This window comes from Elaeis guineensis, chromosome 9, assembly GCF_000442705.2.
Source record: "Elaeis guineensis isolate ETL-2024a chromosome 9, EG11, whole genome shotgun sequence".
NCBI classification, from domain to species: domain Eukaryota; kingdom Viridiplantae; phylum Streptophyta; class Magnoliopsida; order Arecales; family Arecaceae; genus Elaeis; species Elaeis guineensis.
The window spans coordinates 1210663-1226256 of NC_026001.2; the positions used below are offsets into that span (position 1 = coordinate 1210663).

General features: G+C 40.2%; 1 protein-coding gene across 1 annotated transcript; it reads right to left on the bottom strand.

Moving 5' to 3' along the window:
- Nucleotides 1–7490: 7490 nt before the first annotated feature.
- On the bottom strand, nucleotides 7491–9222 carry LOC105059038 (uncharacterized). The gene is given in 2 exon segments (XM_010942179.3): nucleotides 7491–8770; nucleotides 8773–9222. Coding segments are annotated over 2 exon segments (1533 nt in total). The 5' UTR covers nucleotides 9194–9222; the 3' UTR covers nucleotides 7491–7658.
- Between the last annotated feature and the right edge of the window lie 6372 nt (nucleotides 9223–15594).

Below are 15594 nucleotides of genomic sequence, written 5' to 3' on the forward strand. Positions count from 1 at the left end.
GCAACTTCTGCTACAAGGAAGACTCTGCCTAGACTCTCACGGGAGCCGGGCTCCGTCACAACTTCTGCTACAAGGAAGACTCCGCCTGGACTCCTACGGGAGCCGGGCTCCGTCACCAACTTCAACTGCTGGTAAGCCTTGTCCGGACTCCTACAGGAGCCGGACTTCGCCTTTGATTTCAATTGCAGGAAGACTCCGCCCGGGCTCCTACGAGAGTCGGGCTCCGTCCGCAACTTCTACTACAAGGAAGACTCCGCCCGGACTCCTACGGGAGCCAGGCTCCGTCACCAACTTCAACTGCTGGTAAGCCTTGTCCGGACTCCTACAGAAGCCAGACTTCGCCTTTGATTTCAATTGCAGGAAGACTCCGTCCGGGCTCCTATGGGAGTCGGGCTCCGTCCGCAACTTCTGCTACAAGGAAGACTCCGCCCGGACTCCCATGGGAGTCGGGCTCTGTCACAACTTTGCTACAAGGAAGACTCCGCCCGGACTCCTACGGGAGCCGGGCTCCGTCACAACTTCTGCTACAAGGAAGACTCCGTCCGGACTCCTACGGGAGCCGGGCTCCATCACCAACTTCAACTGCAGGTAAGCCTTGTCCGGACTCCTACAGGAGCCGGACTTCGCCTTTGATTTCAATTGCAGGAAGACTCCGTCCGGACTCCTACGAGAGCCGGACTCCGCCTACGACCCCAACTGCAAATAGACTGTGTCCGGACTTTTACGAGAGTCAGACTCCGTCTTCCGACTGTGGGAAGACCTCGCCCAAACTCCTACAGGTACCGGACCTTGCTACCGACTCCAACCGAACTTCGGCCGACAAGTCTGGACCCCCTGACAGGCCACAGTAACGGACAACACTGCTCCACTCCCTACGGCGGACCCTGCGTAGCTCCATTACTCCCTGACAGGCCGTATTAACGGCCACGATTCTGCTCCACTCCCTGCGGCGGATTCTGTGCGATTTCACCACCCCCTGACGAGTCACGACAGCAGACGCCGCTCCACTCCCGTAACTGATTCCACATGGCGAGCCACGGCGATAACCACGATCCCGCTCCACTACCCTCCGCAATAAATTCCTCCTGACTCTGGGCGGCCCACGACCAGACGGTTATAGGCGTCACTATCAATTTGTTGCCCCCTCCGTCTATAAAAGGGAACCCCAGATACGTTATTCAATAAGCTCTCGTTTTTACCTAGAAACTCTGCTAAAATTTTCGTTCGAGCACTCCATTCTTGTTGAGGTAGAGAACTGACTTGAGCGTCGGAGGGTCTTGCCGGAGCAACCCCACCTCCGGTTTAGACTTCTTTTGCAGGTCCCAGCGGCGACCGCGACTCCCTCGACTCCAGCTTCTTCGACGCAAGCAGATTTTTGCACCAACAATAATAATAATCAAATAACATTCTAATGAATATAATTATATCGCATACCATTATTGCAATACAAAATTGAATGAAAAATAAAGATCTACTCATCAATATTCGTATGTTCCTCGATATGTAGATGCCTGACCCACCCCAGCCCGGTCCGGCCCGGACCCGACCCACCCCAACTCCACCCGACCCCCCCAGCCTGACCCGACTCGACCTGACCTGACCCGCCCCAGCCTGACCCGACCCACCCCAGCCTGACCAAGCCCGGTTCTGACCCGACTCGGCTGGGCCCGAACCCAGCCCAGACCCGACCCGACCCGGCCCGCCCCGCCCCGACCCGACCCCAACCCGACCCGGACTGGACTCGACCCGACCTGGCCCAGTCATGGACCCGACCCGCACCAACCTGGCCAGGCCCAGCACGACTTGAAAATGACCAGGCCCGGCCTGACCCAGTCATGGACCCGACCTGAACCCGGACCGGACCACGGCTCGGCCTCGTAGAACCCATCTCCGGCTCGTTGTTGCCGAATGCCATCCCCGTCCTCAGCCCTGGCCTGCCAGACCCGATCCGCAGGCCCCGCAGCCTGGCCGCAGGCCCCGCGGCCCCGGACCGCCGGCCCCACGGCCCCGGACCGCCATTCCCGTCCCCGACCCCGGCCTGCCGAACCCAGCTCGCAGGCCCCGGCCAGCAGGCCCCACGGCCCTGAACCGTAGGCCCCACGACCCCGGACCGCCATCCCCAGCCCCGGCCAGCCGGCCCCATCACCGTCCCCATCCCAGGCCCGAACCCCCCCCCAAAAAAAGGAATAAGCTCACCCGATGACAGTGCTAGCGACGGCTTTGCGGACGGCGATGGTGATGGTGGAGCGAATGGCGATGGCGGCCAGACACGGGGAGAGACGCGGAACACTGGGGGGAGGGAAGCGAGAGAGAGAATGCCGAGTGAGGGGGGGAGAAAATGGGTTTCAAATGGGACATGACGGAATGCGGAGTACTAGCAACGAAAATTTTATCGCTAATAATTTATTTTAATTGTAAATAATTTAAACGAAAAAATATTTTGCGACGAAAATAAGCTTTTCGTCGCTAATAACCTAACTAGTGACGAATAATTTTTCGTTGCTAATATTTCTCGTCAAAAAAAAAATTCTCATTGAAAAAAAAAATTCTCAAAAATTTTCATCGCTAATAATCTTTTTGTCGTCAATAATTTAAACAAAAAAAAATTACAATGAAAATAATACTTTTCGTCGCTAATAACTAACTAGCGATGAATAATTTTTCGTCGCTAATATTTTCCACAAAAAAAAATCCAATAAATTTTTTTTTTCTAAATATATTATTTATGATGAAAATATATATTTCCATCGTTAATAGCCTCAAAGTTTTATTTATGATGATTATTTTCATCACTAATTACGTTATTAGCGACAAAAATTTTCTTCCGTCGCTAATAATTACTAAAAAATTTTTTTATTTCTAAATTTTTAATAAGTAATTATATGATGCTCGCATTATAAAATTTGTTCAGATCCAACTGACAAGATAGATGGCAGGACCACATTGATTCACCGAAAGCGAGTTCAAAGATATTTGACTGTAAATTTTTAACTCGGGACTTCTTACGAAAAATAATGATATTTGAGAGGTCAAAAAATAGAACTAGGCCTCTTTAGCACCAGAGTCCAGATATGGGATACAAAATTTTTCCTTGATCTACTACCATATTATCTTTTTTATTTTTTTCTTTTGTTTATTAAGTAAAATGGATGGAAGACCAACCAAAATCAGGCAAAAGCATGATTCAAACTAGGGGTGTCAATGGGTCAAATTGTGTTTGATTTACATACAAATTGAAATAGGTTCGACCCATACCCCACATATACTTTTCCTTCATCCATATCAGCTCATCAATTTTTTTAAATTTTATTCATTATTTATGTATATAACTAAGAAATAAAACAAAATGAGATTTTCAAAGATCACAAGCAATAAAATCAAGATTTATCTTTAAATATATATTATAAATATAATAAACATAAAATTTAGTATATATGATAATTATGAACTAACTAATGATAAAATTATATAAAATACACTTATATATTCTAAAATATCTTGGCCACTCTGTCCATCATTTTTGTAAACTTTTAATTTTAATATTTACTATTTTTTATAAGTTATTTATAATTTTTTTACGATAAAAATTTTTATTATTTTTTTTTAAATTACATCTGACATTTTAAGTATGATTTCAATATTTTTTTTTAATTTTAAAATTTTTAAACCATTAGCGATGAAATTATCCATCGTTAAAAGTCATGTTTACAATGAAAAATTTATTTTCCATCGCTAATAGTTTAATTTTTGAAATTTAATTTTTTTTTTTTTTATTATTGGTGATGATCAAAATACGTCGTAAATAAGTAATGATTTTGCAACGTTAATTCATTTTATGATCGTAAATAGTTTATTATTTACAATAAAAAATTTTCATCATAAATTATCTTTTATTTTTAAATTTTTAAAACATATTTATTTACGATGAAAATTACTTTTTCCGTCGCAAATAACAATTATTAGCAATGAAATTAGTTTCATCGCAAATATTATGTAATTTTAAATTTTTACTTTTTTTAATTATTTATGACCAAATAATTTGGTCGTAAAAAATATTTATTGGCGACGGAAACTTTTTTTTAGTCGCAAATACCTTACTTTTGAAATTTTAAAATTTTTATAAATTTTTCAGATATTAACGACGAAAAATAATATTCCATCGCAAATATTTTAATTATCTACAACGTTTATCTTTTCGTCGCAAATAATAGGTATGCTTTAAATTTTTAAATTATCTAACTTTTTAAAGTATTAACGATGAAAATATTTATCGTTAATAAACTTTATTTGCGATACAAATTTTTTTCATCGTAAATAATTAAATTATTTACAACTGCTATTTACGTTGCAAATAATCAAGAATATTTATTTTTTTATTTTTTTCAAATATTAGTGACGAAAATTTTTAATCATAAATTATAGGTATTTGATGACGGAAATGTTGTTTTCATCGCAAAAAACTTAACTATTATTGATGAAACATATATCGTCACTAATAATTAGATATTTATAATTTAAAAAAAAAATTTACGATAAAAATATTCATCAAAAATAATTAATTAATTACAATGAAATTATTTTTTTCTTCACTAATAATTTTTTTTTGCGATGGATTTTTTTATCGTCATAAATATTTCTTGATTTTCGATGAAAAATTACTTTTATCGTTGATATGATTATTTACGATAAAAATATTTTTCATCATAAACTAATTGATCACTAAAAATCATTTTCTTTACAGTGATAAATTTCCTCTTTTCCTGAATCAAGGATCGAACTTGTGTTTCACAGAAATTAATTCAACTTCGTCTAATGATTTTTGGCTTAAAGAAGGGGACGGTAACATATGCGAAGTAATATTAGACAGGGTGAGGCACAGCCAGATGATGTGAGGTTGGCCTCCTCCCAATGGGCGGCGTGGACTTGCATGTGACTGTTGCAGCTCCTCACTTGGGAGACAGACTGAAAGGAACCATACAGTAATGGCTACACACATTATCTCACGGTTATAGCCGCTTTTTAAACATGTGATTATGGTTGAGAAGGTGTAACTATTGCCGATTTTCTCAGATTGATACGGTCATCCTTTCAATTTGTTCATGTTCAAGGTGAAGAGATCAAATGTTGCTAAGATGGCTTCACTTAGATTATGTTGTGAATTGTACTTTGGTCTTGGCTGGGACATCCTGAAATCCGATTGAGCTATAAAAAATAGATGTCTAGGGATGCAGATGTGACAAAAAGTCATATACCTCATCTGCAACGATTCTCAATTTTTCGATCTTGGATGATTTATCTTAAATCATCCTTAGCCAACCTATTCCAGATCATCTGAAGATCAACGTGCATACTACAGTCTTCATGACCTCGATTTTGAATGATCTACTTTAGAATTTCGAGATGGATACGACTCAAACTCCTTTTCTATAAACTAAGGCTCCGGAACCCTCCAAGTATGGAATCGATTTCTCGCTCTCTTCATTTATTGTTCTTCTATTTCTTGACTTGAGCATCGGAGAGTCTTATCGGAGAACACCACCTCCGGTGAAATTTATTTTGTAGATATTCAAGCGAAGTTTATTTGTAGTTTTATCCTGATCACATCCATCTCGACGATCGGCCACGGGCAGAGAGAGAGGAGAGGCCGGCAGCAACATATTATTATCGGCAAAAAATATCCACCACATCACGGCATAGAATAAGAGACTACGAATAAGGTTTCGTACCGCTCCATCTTCAGAACCGGTCCTTTAATATTTATATATATAAAGACTGTTGTGCTAACGTTCACAATCCATAAGAAATCAGCATGACTATAAAACCCAGCTCTGAGCCTATGGGCCAGCTTGAAGAGCCCTGGACCCATGGGTTATGCGTGCCTGGGGCGTGCAAAAGAAGAAATAGACTCCCCATAGGAGTCTTGTTCTCCTCGACTCCGGTAGAGGATGAAGATCCTTGGTGTCTTGGATCTTTGTGAAACATCAGAATTCTTCCTATAAAAGCATCTTGCCTTCCCTCTCTAAGCACTCAACCATCAAACCCTCGCCATTCTCTACCAAATTTCTTCTTCTTCCAAGCTTCCTGTGGCATCCCAACCACTATGTTTGCAGGAAAGGATGACCTCGAGACCCTATCGGAGTAGAGGTGATAGGCTCTAATCCTTCTTTTACCTATTTAATAGCCCTAAAGTCATCACTGCCGACTTGATTGGAGCGTACAATCATTGGATTGCCTTAAATACCATATTCCTTTTTCGGCCTTATCTCTATTTTTCTTTGTTCATCCCCCATCGGCTACCATGGCCGTTGTTGCCATCATAGCCGCCACTGGAGGCTAACCCAGGGCGAACACTACCATCACCACCGACCATCTTAAGGTCTTCCTTATTGGATCAAAAGCAAGGTTGTTTTCCCCGTTTTTACTTTCTTTATTTTTCAACTGGCCACGGACGCCACCAACCACCACCACTGTTCGTGCTGGTCACCGCTACCTCTATTACTATTGCAGCCTCGTTGGAAGCTGAACCTCCAACCCACACCTAGTATTGCCCTCCTCTGTCCCGGTTCAAGCATCTAAAGATCTCCCTATATTCTCTCTATTTGTCTCTCTCTTCTCTTTCCATTTCTTATAGCTTGATAGGCCCAAAAAGAGAATCCTAGATTTCCTTTTCTATATATCCAAGTTGATTGGGATGACCATTGATCTTGTTGACCTTCACCCTAGCCTTTGTTGGCTATTTATAGAATGATCTTATATATGGGATAGCTTCCAAATGCTTGGACATGAGACAGCCTCCAAGGATTTAGGTGTGAGATAAGCTTCAAGAGCCTATGTTTGAGACAATCTTTATGGACTTACATGCGAAACTTTATTTGTCAGATATAGATTTAATCGTGGCCTTAGTCTATCCAAAATCAAAAAATAAAAAATTAATAAATTTAAAATTATGATAAGAAAAACATATGATAGATACATGAAATTAATGTTGAATAAAAATTCACTTATGAGTATGTCGTGATATATCTTTTTTGATAAAATGAATATTTAAGTTATTCTGGATTTTTGATATGAGCTTTTATGCATTATTATTTGACTCAGATATTATTATTATTATTTTCTAATCATATTATTATATTAATGTAGACGTACGAAATTTTTTATTGGATTATAAAATTTATATCCTTCTTTCTTTTCATTTATTTTTGAGAATTACAGGATACTTGTATTTGACTATAATTAGGATCATAATTGAAAGGATTGAATAAATAGAACATCATCGATACCAACCAGATAATTAAATCCTAAAAATTATTTAAATTTTATTATTTATTTTATTATAAAAAAATTATTAATATTCATAGATAGCAAGGTTGCAACAGATTTTAAAATCTTACATATTTTTTAGATTTTCGTACTTAAAATTGTACTGTCATATTACATAATCGACCCGGATGCTGGATTCAGAGTGTTCTCAGATCAGCATCTGCAACTTGTTTTGTCATCATCAGAGTAGAGTAGTATTTTATAAACTTCAATGCATGACTTATGATGAAGAAGGTATACAAGAGCATCTGCAACCAAATATTTCGGTAGCGAACAACTAAACTAAAAGCAGAAGCCTCTCCTGAAGAAACAAGCCGATCGCATCTGATCAAATTTCAGATTTTCTTTATACCACTGATGTATCTTTCGTCGACAACTTGGTTCAATTTTTCAGAAAAAGAATCCCCTGTATCACTTGCTGCTGCTCCAACCGGCGAGGCGGAGGCTACAAGGACATGATTCTCACCATTGCCAGCATCTAATTCATACAATTCAGCGAAAACCTGGCGGAAAGCATCAATCAACCCTTTATAGAAGCACCCATCCGGAGGAATGACATTTACTACCACAATTCCGTGGTCATGAAGAACCGACCTCGCAGCCGAAAGAACATCCTTCCGAACAAACTCCAAAGGCGGTGCACCGATACCACTCATAGCATCTCCAGAGTCCAAGTCCACCATAATGGCATCGAAACCAGAAGAAGGATCTCCCAATTTCTCTATCACTGCACCGCCGATGCGATCCAAAACTTGCCCGTCTTCCAAACCACCACAAGCCGTCGTCCTTTCTCGGGCAAAGCTCTCGATCAGTCCAATTCCATCGCCAACACAAACCTTAAGGAAATCATCCTCGACCAATCCAAAACGCCGCCTTGCAACGTCAAGAACCACGTCATCGGCCTCCACTCCCAACACATCAAAACCCAACTTTGATCTCAGGCACATCAATAGAGCCCCGCCGCCGACCCCAACACACAGAGCCCGGGGCATCGACCCCGATCGGACTCGCTCCCCGATCGACGGGGCGATCAGGGAGAGGCCGGCGACCATGGGCCCGAGGTAGGGCTGCACCAAGGAGCCCGTCTCCGGCCGAAAGATCCCAACATTCGAGGAATGGGGGAGGAGCCGTACCTGGGTCTGCACCAGATTCGGCTTCCGCTGGAAACGCAGCCGCCTCCGGCGCTCCGGCGGTGCCGGGGACCGGTCAATCTCCACGTCCTCCACCAGCATCTCCCCGACCGCGGGGCCCTCCAGCGCCTCCACCGGAACGCCGGACAGCACTTCGTCTTCGAACGACAGGAATGGGATCTCCGGGATGCCATGCCGGAAGGCGGCCCTGGGGGAGACGGCGAGGAGGAGGGGAAGGAGGCTCTGCTGGAACCGGAGGAGCGAGCCCCTGTCGGGATTCGGTCCGGGGCGGGAGTAGGGCTGGGGGAAGGGGGAGGTTGGTCGCCGACGAGGACGAGGCGGGAGAGAGGAGAGGAGGAGAGGAGGAGCTGGAGGTGTCCGGCGGGGGTGGAAAAGATCCAGTCGTGCTCGCGGCCGAGAGGGACAAGCATGGCGGCGATGGCGGGCGGCTGAGAAGGCGGCGGTGGGAGAGGGGAGTCGAGGACGGCGACACGGAGGGGATCGCCGTAGGGGCCGGGGTGAGGGTTAGGGAAAGAGAAGGAGAGGAAGCAGAAGGGGGAGAGACGCTCCAAAGCACCCGGCTCGATCCCCGAATCCATCGGTCGTTCCGCCCGGATTTGCTTTCGAGCTTGTTCGACGAGGATAGTCCTTGTTTTGCAGAGAACCCCCCATAATTTTGTTTCATCGTAAATAGCGGCTCGGACTTTCTGGGCCGCGGGATTCAGGTCAGTTGGGCCCATTTTCTGTTGGGCCGACAATTTGGCTCTGAGTTCTGCTTTTTGGGCTTGTGTGGCAACTATTATTACGACCATTCACCGAACGTAACCGAGCTAAATAACGTCAACTTTTTAATGTACCTTTTCCAGTTTGCAACATTATATAAATATGATCAACCTACCTAAATAATTGGTTGGCCATTTATTTTTCCATTGTTATAAGTCTAGATTATTGTGGTCAATGGTCCATGATCCTATCATTTCTCTTTTTTCATCATGGCAAGAGGCACAACATATTCTATCATCCAAGGCTACTTCCAAGCACATGAGCTCTTCTCGTGGTCTTCTTGTCTATCTTCGTTTGCCCGTGGAAGATGAGAAATGACAAGCTTCGGCGACAAGGGAAAGAGCCTCAACAGGTTCAATAGAATACTTTCTCCTTGCCACCGAATATCTCAGATCCATTGGAGCGCCAAACTTAAGTGACTCCGGCATTTGGGATTGCCTTCACAGATCTGTCTCATCCGACTATTGTTGCTAGACAGCCCCCACAATCACATTTCATCAAAATTAGCTTTGATGGATCCATTCACCCTACTTCGGCAAGAGCTGATTTCTTATTCATGAATACCGAGGTGACACACTTAATTCTGCAGTATTTTTTTACGTATTTACATTATATCCGGGCCAGTGACTATGATTCAAACTATTATTCTTGTGCGGTGCAGGACTGAAATATTCAGCCAATAGGTCAAAGTTATACTCAACAAACAGATAAAGTTGTACATGATCAGTAGACCAAAGTATTCGGACAACAAAATGAAATATACAGCTAATAGGTCAAATACTATTAGAACGATGCCAATCTCAAACCAAGTGTCAGAGATGCAGGCTAAAGTATCAAGGGTGTAGATCAATATACCAAGAGTATAGATTAAAATACCAAGAGAATGGACTGATATATTAAGGATGTAGGCTGAAACATAAAGAGTGCATGTCAAAATACCAAGAGTGCATGTCAAAATACCAAGGGTGTATGTTGAAGCATCAATATATAAATCAACTAGAGTCCAGACTGGGAGGTGGATACGAGAGTTATCAATTTAGGGTGAGACCTTTAATAAAGTGCAACCTAAAAGGGTGGCTAGCCAACAATTACTACGAGCTACTTTGAATATGGACGAATGATAGCACTACCCAAATTATTGGAGCAGTGGAAGGGAGGTAATTTTCATATATAACAATAGCAGTCCATCTCGGATAAATTAATCCGTAAAAACAAATAACAAAATTGAATAGTTACATCTATCTTACCACTATTCAGAACATAAGAGTGGTAACATTACCCAAAATCTCAAAAGAGAAGAAAGATATCTACCATGCATAGCAACTATGTAGGTGGTGCAAGCTGGTAAGGATATTTATCAAAGTTAAATAGTAACATCTATCCGTGTAGTTAGTATAAGCTAGCTATAAGTATCATCAAATCGTAATTCCAAGTAGAGGCTTTACAATCCTTCACCGAATCAATGATCGATTGATCAATTCTTCATCAGTTTATCTTTTAGTTATCTTTAACCTTTTAATTTTTAGTTTGTAATTCATAGCTCTTAATTTCCTTTTACCAAAAAAATTATTACTCCTTTTCCTGAAAAGACGGTGCATAATAGCAAAAGTTCCTAAAAGTCAAACGCAATAGGATCCAATGTCATCTCTGTTTCTTTCCTGTTCGATCACCAGTAGCATGCCTATATATTTATCTAAGCCAAGCCATCAGCTTGTTCTTTCCGAGAAAAAGGGAGCTAGCACTATATATGTCTACATTTCTGTACCACGCGCCGAGATTATTCCTGGATGGCATGGGTTGAGGACAATGACCACGTTTCAATCTGATAAAACCGTCCTTGGAAGGGATTCTATGGCCATGGTTCCATGGATCAGTGGATAGGGATAAGCCCAACATTTCATCTCAAGGAACATCAGATGCTCTTCCAAACTTCTCTTGCAATCATGTTCATCGGAGAAGTAAACAATCCGATTGTTTAACCCCCCCCACCACAAAAAAATAATAATAATAAATAAAAATCAACAATCCGATTGTCATGCAGTCACCTCTGCACCGGCTCAGACTGTTTGGACTTCAGGCTTCCCTCCTCTCCTCGTTCAACTACCCGTAGCTGATGCGCTTGGTACTGTTTCTTTTCTTAGAGTGGGTAATCCATTTCCCGTAATCACACACACAGACTTTTAGTTCATCATCAAATAGGGATTGGTGCAGATTAAAACGTTTTTGCTGTTTAGGTAGGTCTAGATTATAGCTTCCCCTGATTACATCTCTGAACTGTTAATTATGGTCAAACTAATTAAAGCATGCTATAAGATAACAGTTACGTTGGCAATGCCCAGCATTTCTTCAGGCCCCGTTTATACTTGATCAAAATTGTGATGTATATTAGTACATTCAATCTCGCCAATACATACATTATTACCAATATGAATTAACCTAGTCAAATGGAACCAGGTAGATTCAAATGTGCTGTTGTGGCTGCAAATCTTTGAAGCAGGGTCGAGTCTATGCTGTTCGTTATGAAAATCGGATTCGTCTATAATTAAAATGTTTGTTAGGTGAGTGCAGGTTGGCACGTTACCAAGCTTAGCTCACCCTCCTTGCTCTTCCGAGCTAAAAATTGTAGTCAAATCAAATCATGCTATAGAATGGGAACTCTCTGTCGGCAACAGGAATCGATCCCCAGTGTACATAAAATTGTACCTTCTCATTAATTACTAGCAAAGGAGATACATCCAGTGTTCAAATGCATGAGAGGAAATGATGGTTGATCAAATTAAAACTTGAAGTCCAGCTCTGTCTTCGCTCATCCAACATATATAGAGTGTATCTGATGCTCTGTTGATCAGATGAAATCATATATCTTACTGAGTTCTCTTTTTTTTAAAAAAAAAATAAAAGAAAAATAAAAAACAATAGTCATCATTTTCCTCAGTTCTCCGTCATGCATGGTGAAGGCATCCAACGGGCCCGAGCAGGATCGGACAGCACGCGCACCGCCCGTTCTTTCGGCTCAAAATCAGGACTGCGACTGCTTGAGGTCATGCTAAAAACCAAAAGAATACCAGAAAATTCCATAGCAATCACATAAAGTGTCAGCGTTCACCCAATACCAACATGGGGTGTTTACCATTCCCTCCTCTTTCCGGCCCCGCGCATCAATTGGTGCCGGTCAGCTTCGCCATCCTCACCAACTGGTAGCTCGCATCAATTGGTGCCGGTCAGCTTCGCCATCCTCACCAACTGGTAGCTCGCAATTAGTACATGATGTCTTCTCTTATTTTTCCTTTGAAATGGTTGGAGCTAGTGGTTCCAACCATATAAAAGTAGAGCCATACAGGAGGAAGTGGAACAAAGTCGCTGTCTTCTGGAACTCCACGTGGCTCTTGTCAAAGATGCGTGCGGCTTTGGGCCAACTGCGCCAACCGTTCAGGAGCCAAACATCGGGACTCGTGCTTCTATTCTCACTAACCACCAACTCTGCGTACCTATATAGCATCAGCTTGAAGGACAGATGGCGCTGGCGGAACTCTTAAGCATATACTGGAATATAATTTTTAAAATATAAAATTTATAAATATATATTATATTATTAAATAATATATAATTAATAAATAATTAATTATTTTAAAATTATATATATATATATTTAAATAAATTGATATATAATTTTTATAATATTATATTCATCAATATGTACTATATAATTTAATGATATATACTAATTAATTTTTTGATATATACTGTAAGTTTTTTTGATAGATATTCAACAATAATCTAATACATATCGTTATATAAATTGATATATAATTTTTAAAATATATTTTTATTAGGAAGTGTACATTAAATTATTACTATATGTATATCAATGAAGCTTATAATATATATCAGAAAGCCAATGAATATGCATCATCCAATCATATAATGTGTACTGATGAATGTATAGAATATTTTAGAAATTATATATCAATTTATTTGAAGATATATATTTGATTGCTATATGACTAATAACTATATATGTATCACTTAGCTGTGTATTGTGTATTTGTGAATTTTATTTTTTGAAAATGATATATCTTTTTACTTAGAAGTATATATTGACTTACTTAATGATTAATTTATTTAATATATATTATTCGATCATATATTATATATTGATAATTATTATATTATAAAAATTATATATCGATTTATCTAAAGATATATATTAACTTGTTAAACGATTAATTTACTTGATATATATTATTTGAATGTGTAGTATGTCGCGGTAGAAAATATGTTCTGAAAAATTAAGAAGAAAGAGATTGTCATTATTTTTTTAATTATGAGACTAATGATTTTGTTAATAAATTTTTTTTTTATTTTCATATTTTTTTTTTTAAAATAGATATTAAAAAAATATGAAAAAAAATTAAAATTATTATTATTTTTTTCTTATTTCATATAATTTTTCTTCTAGACGTACTCATGAGGCCCGTGCTTGTTTCATAAGAGCTCATTAAACAAGCTTAACTTCGAGAAGAAAAGTTAATACTGTCATGTATATCACAGCCGTGAAACCATTAGTATTTAATGGTTTGAGCTGCCACAATCGACAGGTTCACGGCACTTTGAATATGACATTGGTTGGCTGAAAACAGTGGTTGGGAGGATGGAGCCCAAGAAACGAATTGTTAAGTTTATCCTATGCTCGAGTCAGACTTGCATTAAATAGAAAGGTTTGACTTTTATGCACGCTGTGCCACTGGCAATGGCATCGCTATCCAGTACTACTCCCACCCAGTAAAAATTCAATATGCGGGCTGCCCACCGGCAGATTTGCAACGAAAGCTCACCATTTCGCCATTTAGAAAACTTTAGAGACGTGAGTTTCGTTCATCCGCTAGGTTACGGGGATTAGACAATTATATCACCCGCGTGGGACGACCACGGACCACCTTCACTTTCTCCTCCTCTTCCTTGTTAATAATGAAATAATTGTTATTATAAATGTGGAGGTGAAATTACGTTCTAATACTTTATAGGTGAGCTACTGCAAGATTAAATAGATATTAATACGATGACGAAGGTGATGATGTCTTACCCCGGCATCCAAATATTTTTTAACCGCGAACAAAATACACATCGCATTTGGTGGCGTGCATTTATTGTACGCATCGCGTGTACCGCGCAATTCTCAAAGTTTATTCTAACTGTTGTGGAACTGTTAAAGGATCACCGACTGAAGTATTTGAGTTGACATGGGAAGTGTCAAATGGGAAACATAGTCTCATTTATTTTTTTGACGAATCTGAATTTTATTTAAATTAATTTATAAAAAATATATTGGGTAAAAAAAAAAATATAAAAAAAATAAGTATTGCTGTTTGTTTCAATTGAGATCGGAAGGCGAACAATTAGATCTTACATAGTGATGCCGGAATGATCTGTAAAATAAAGTCTGAACTGAAAGTTTTCGTTCCGACGAAGATATTTCGACGCTCAAATCAGGAATTAGTGAACAAAAAAAACAACAACTAATTCTCTAGAGAAATCGCTCACCTGCATCTTCGGAACTTTAGCTATTTGTAGATAATATGGTCCAACAACCATGGGAATGTGTGGCTCCGAAATTATCGGATTGTTGGGTTGTTGGATGTGCTGTTAATGAGCGAGATATTCTAATCTTTATCTGCTCTTGCGAGATATAGAGAGTTGGTTACATTCGAACTTATTCACTCAAAGTAGATAGCTATCGCATGTATCGAAAAACTGATAGATTGAGGTAATGGAGAAAGCTCACGTGATATACAGGCCGCACATCAGACTAGATGCAAATAGCTCAGCTTCACATACCTTAGCTTGGTGTTTGGGTCAGCAATCATGACAATAGCTCGCTGGTCTGAGGTATTTCATAATAGCATACCGATCTGAGATATTTACGGTACCACCGTAATAATAAGAAAAGCTCATAATTTTTCAAATTACATAAACAATAACTCATCTATAAAAGTAGAGCTGTCAACAGGCCGGATCCAGACTCGAGACCCACGGATATTTATCTGACGGGTTCGGATCTGGTACTAGCATTGAATCTGCTTACTTGGATCTAAATCCGAATCCGATAAATCATAATATAAACAAGTAGGGTATGGATATTTAATACCTAGATCCGATAGACCCGAGACCCAAGACTCGAATAATAACAGCCTAAAATTTTGAAAGGGCAAAGAAGTCCTAGATGACTGAGAGTTTGAGACCGTGATCTCAATTCCCACATCCCTATTCTCGATTTCTCCCATCCCTCTCTCCCTCTCCGTCTCCCTCTCTCAATCTCTCAGTCTCCTTAACGACGCCTCTCCCTCTCCTTCTCTCCCAC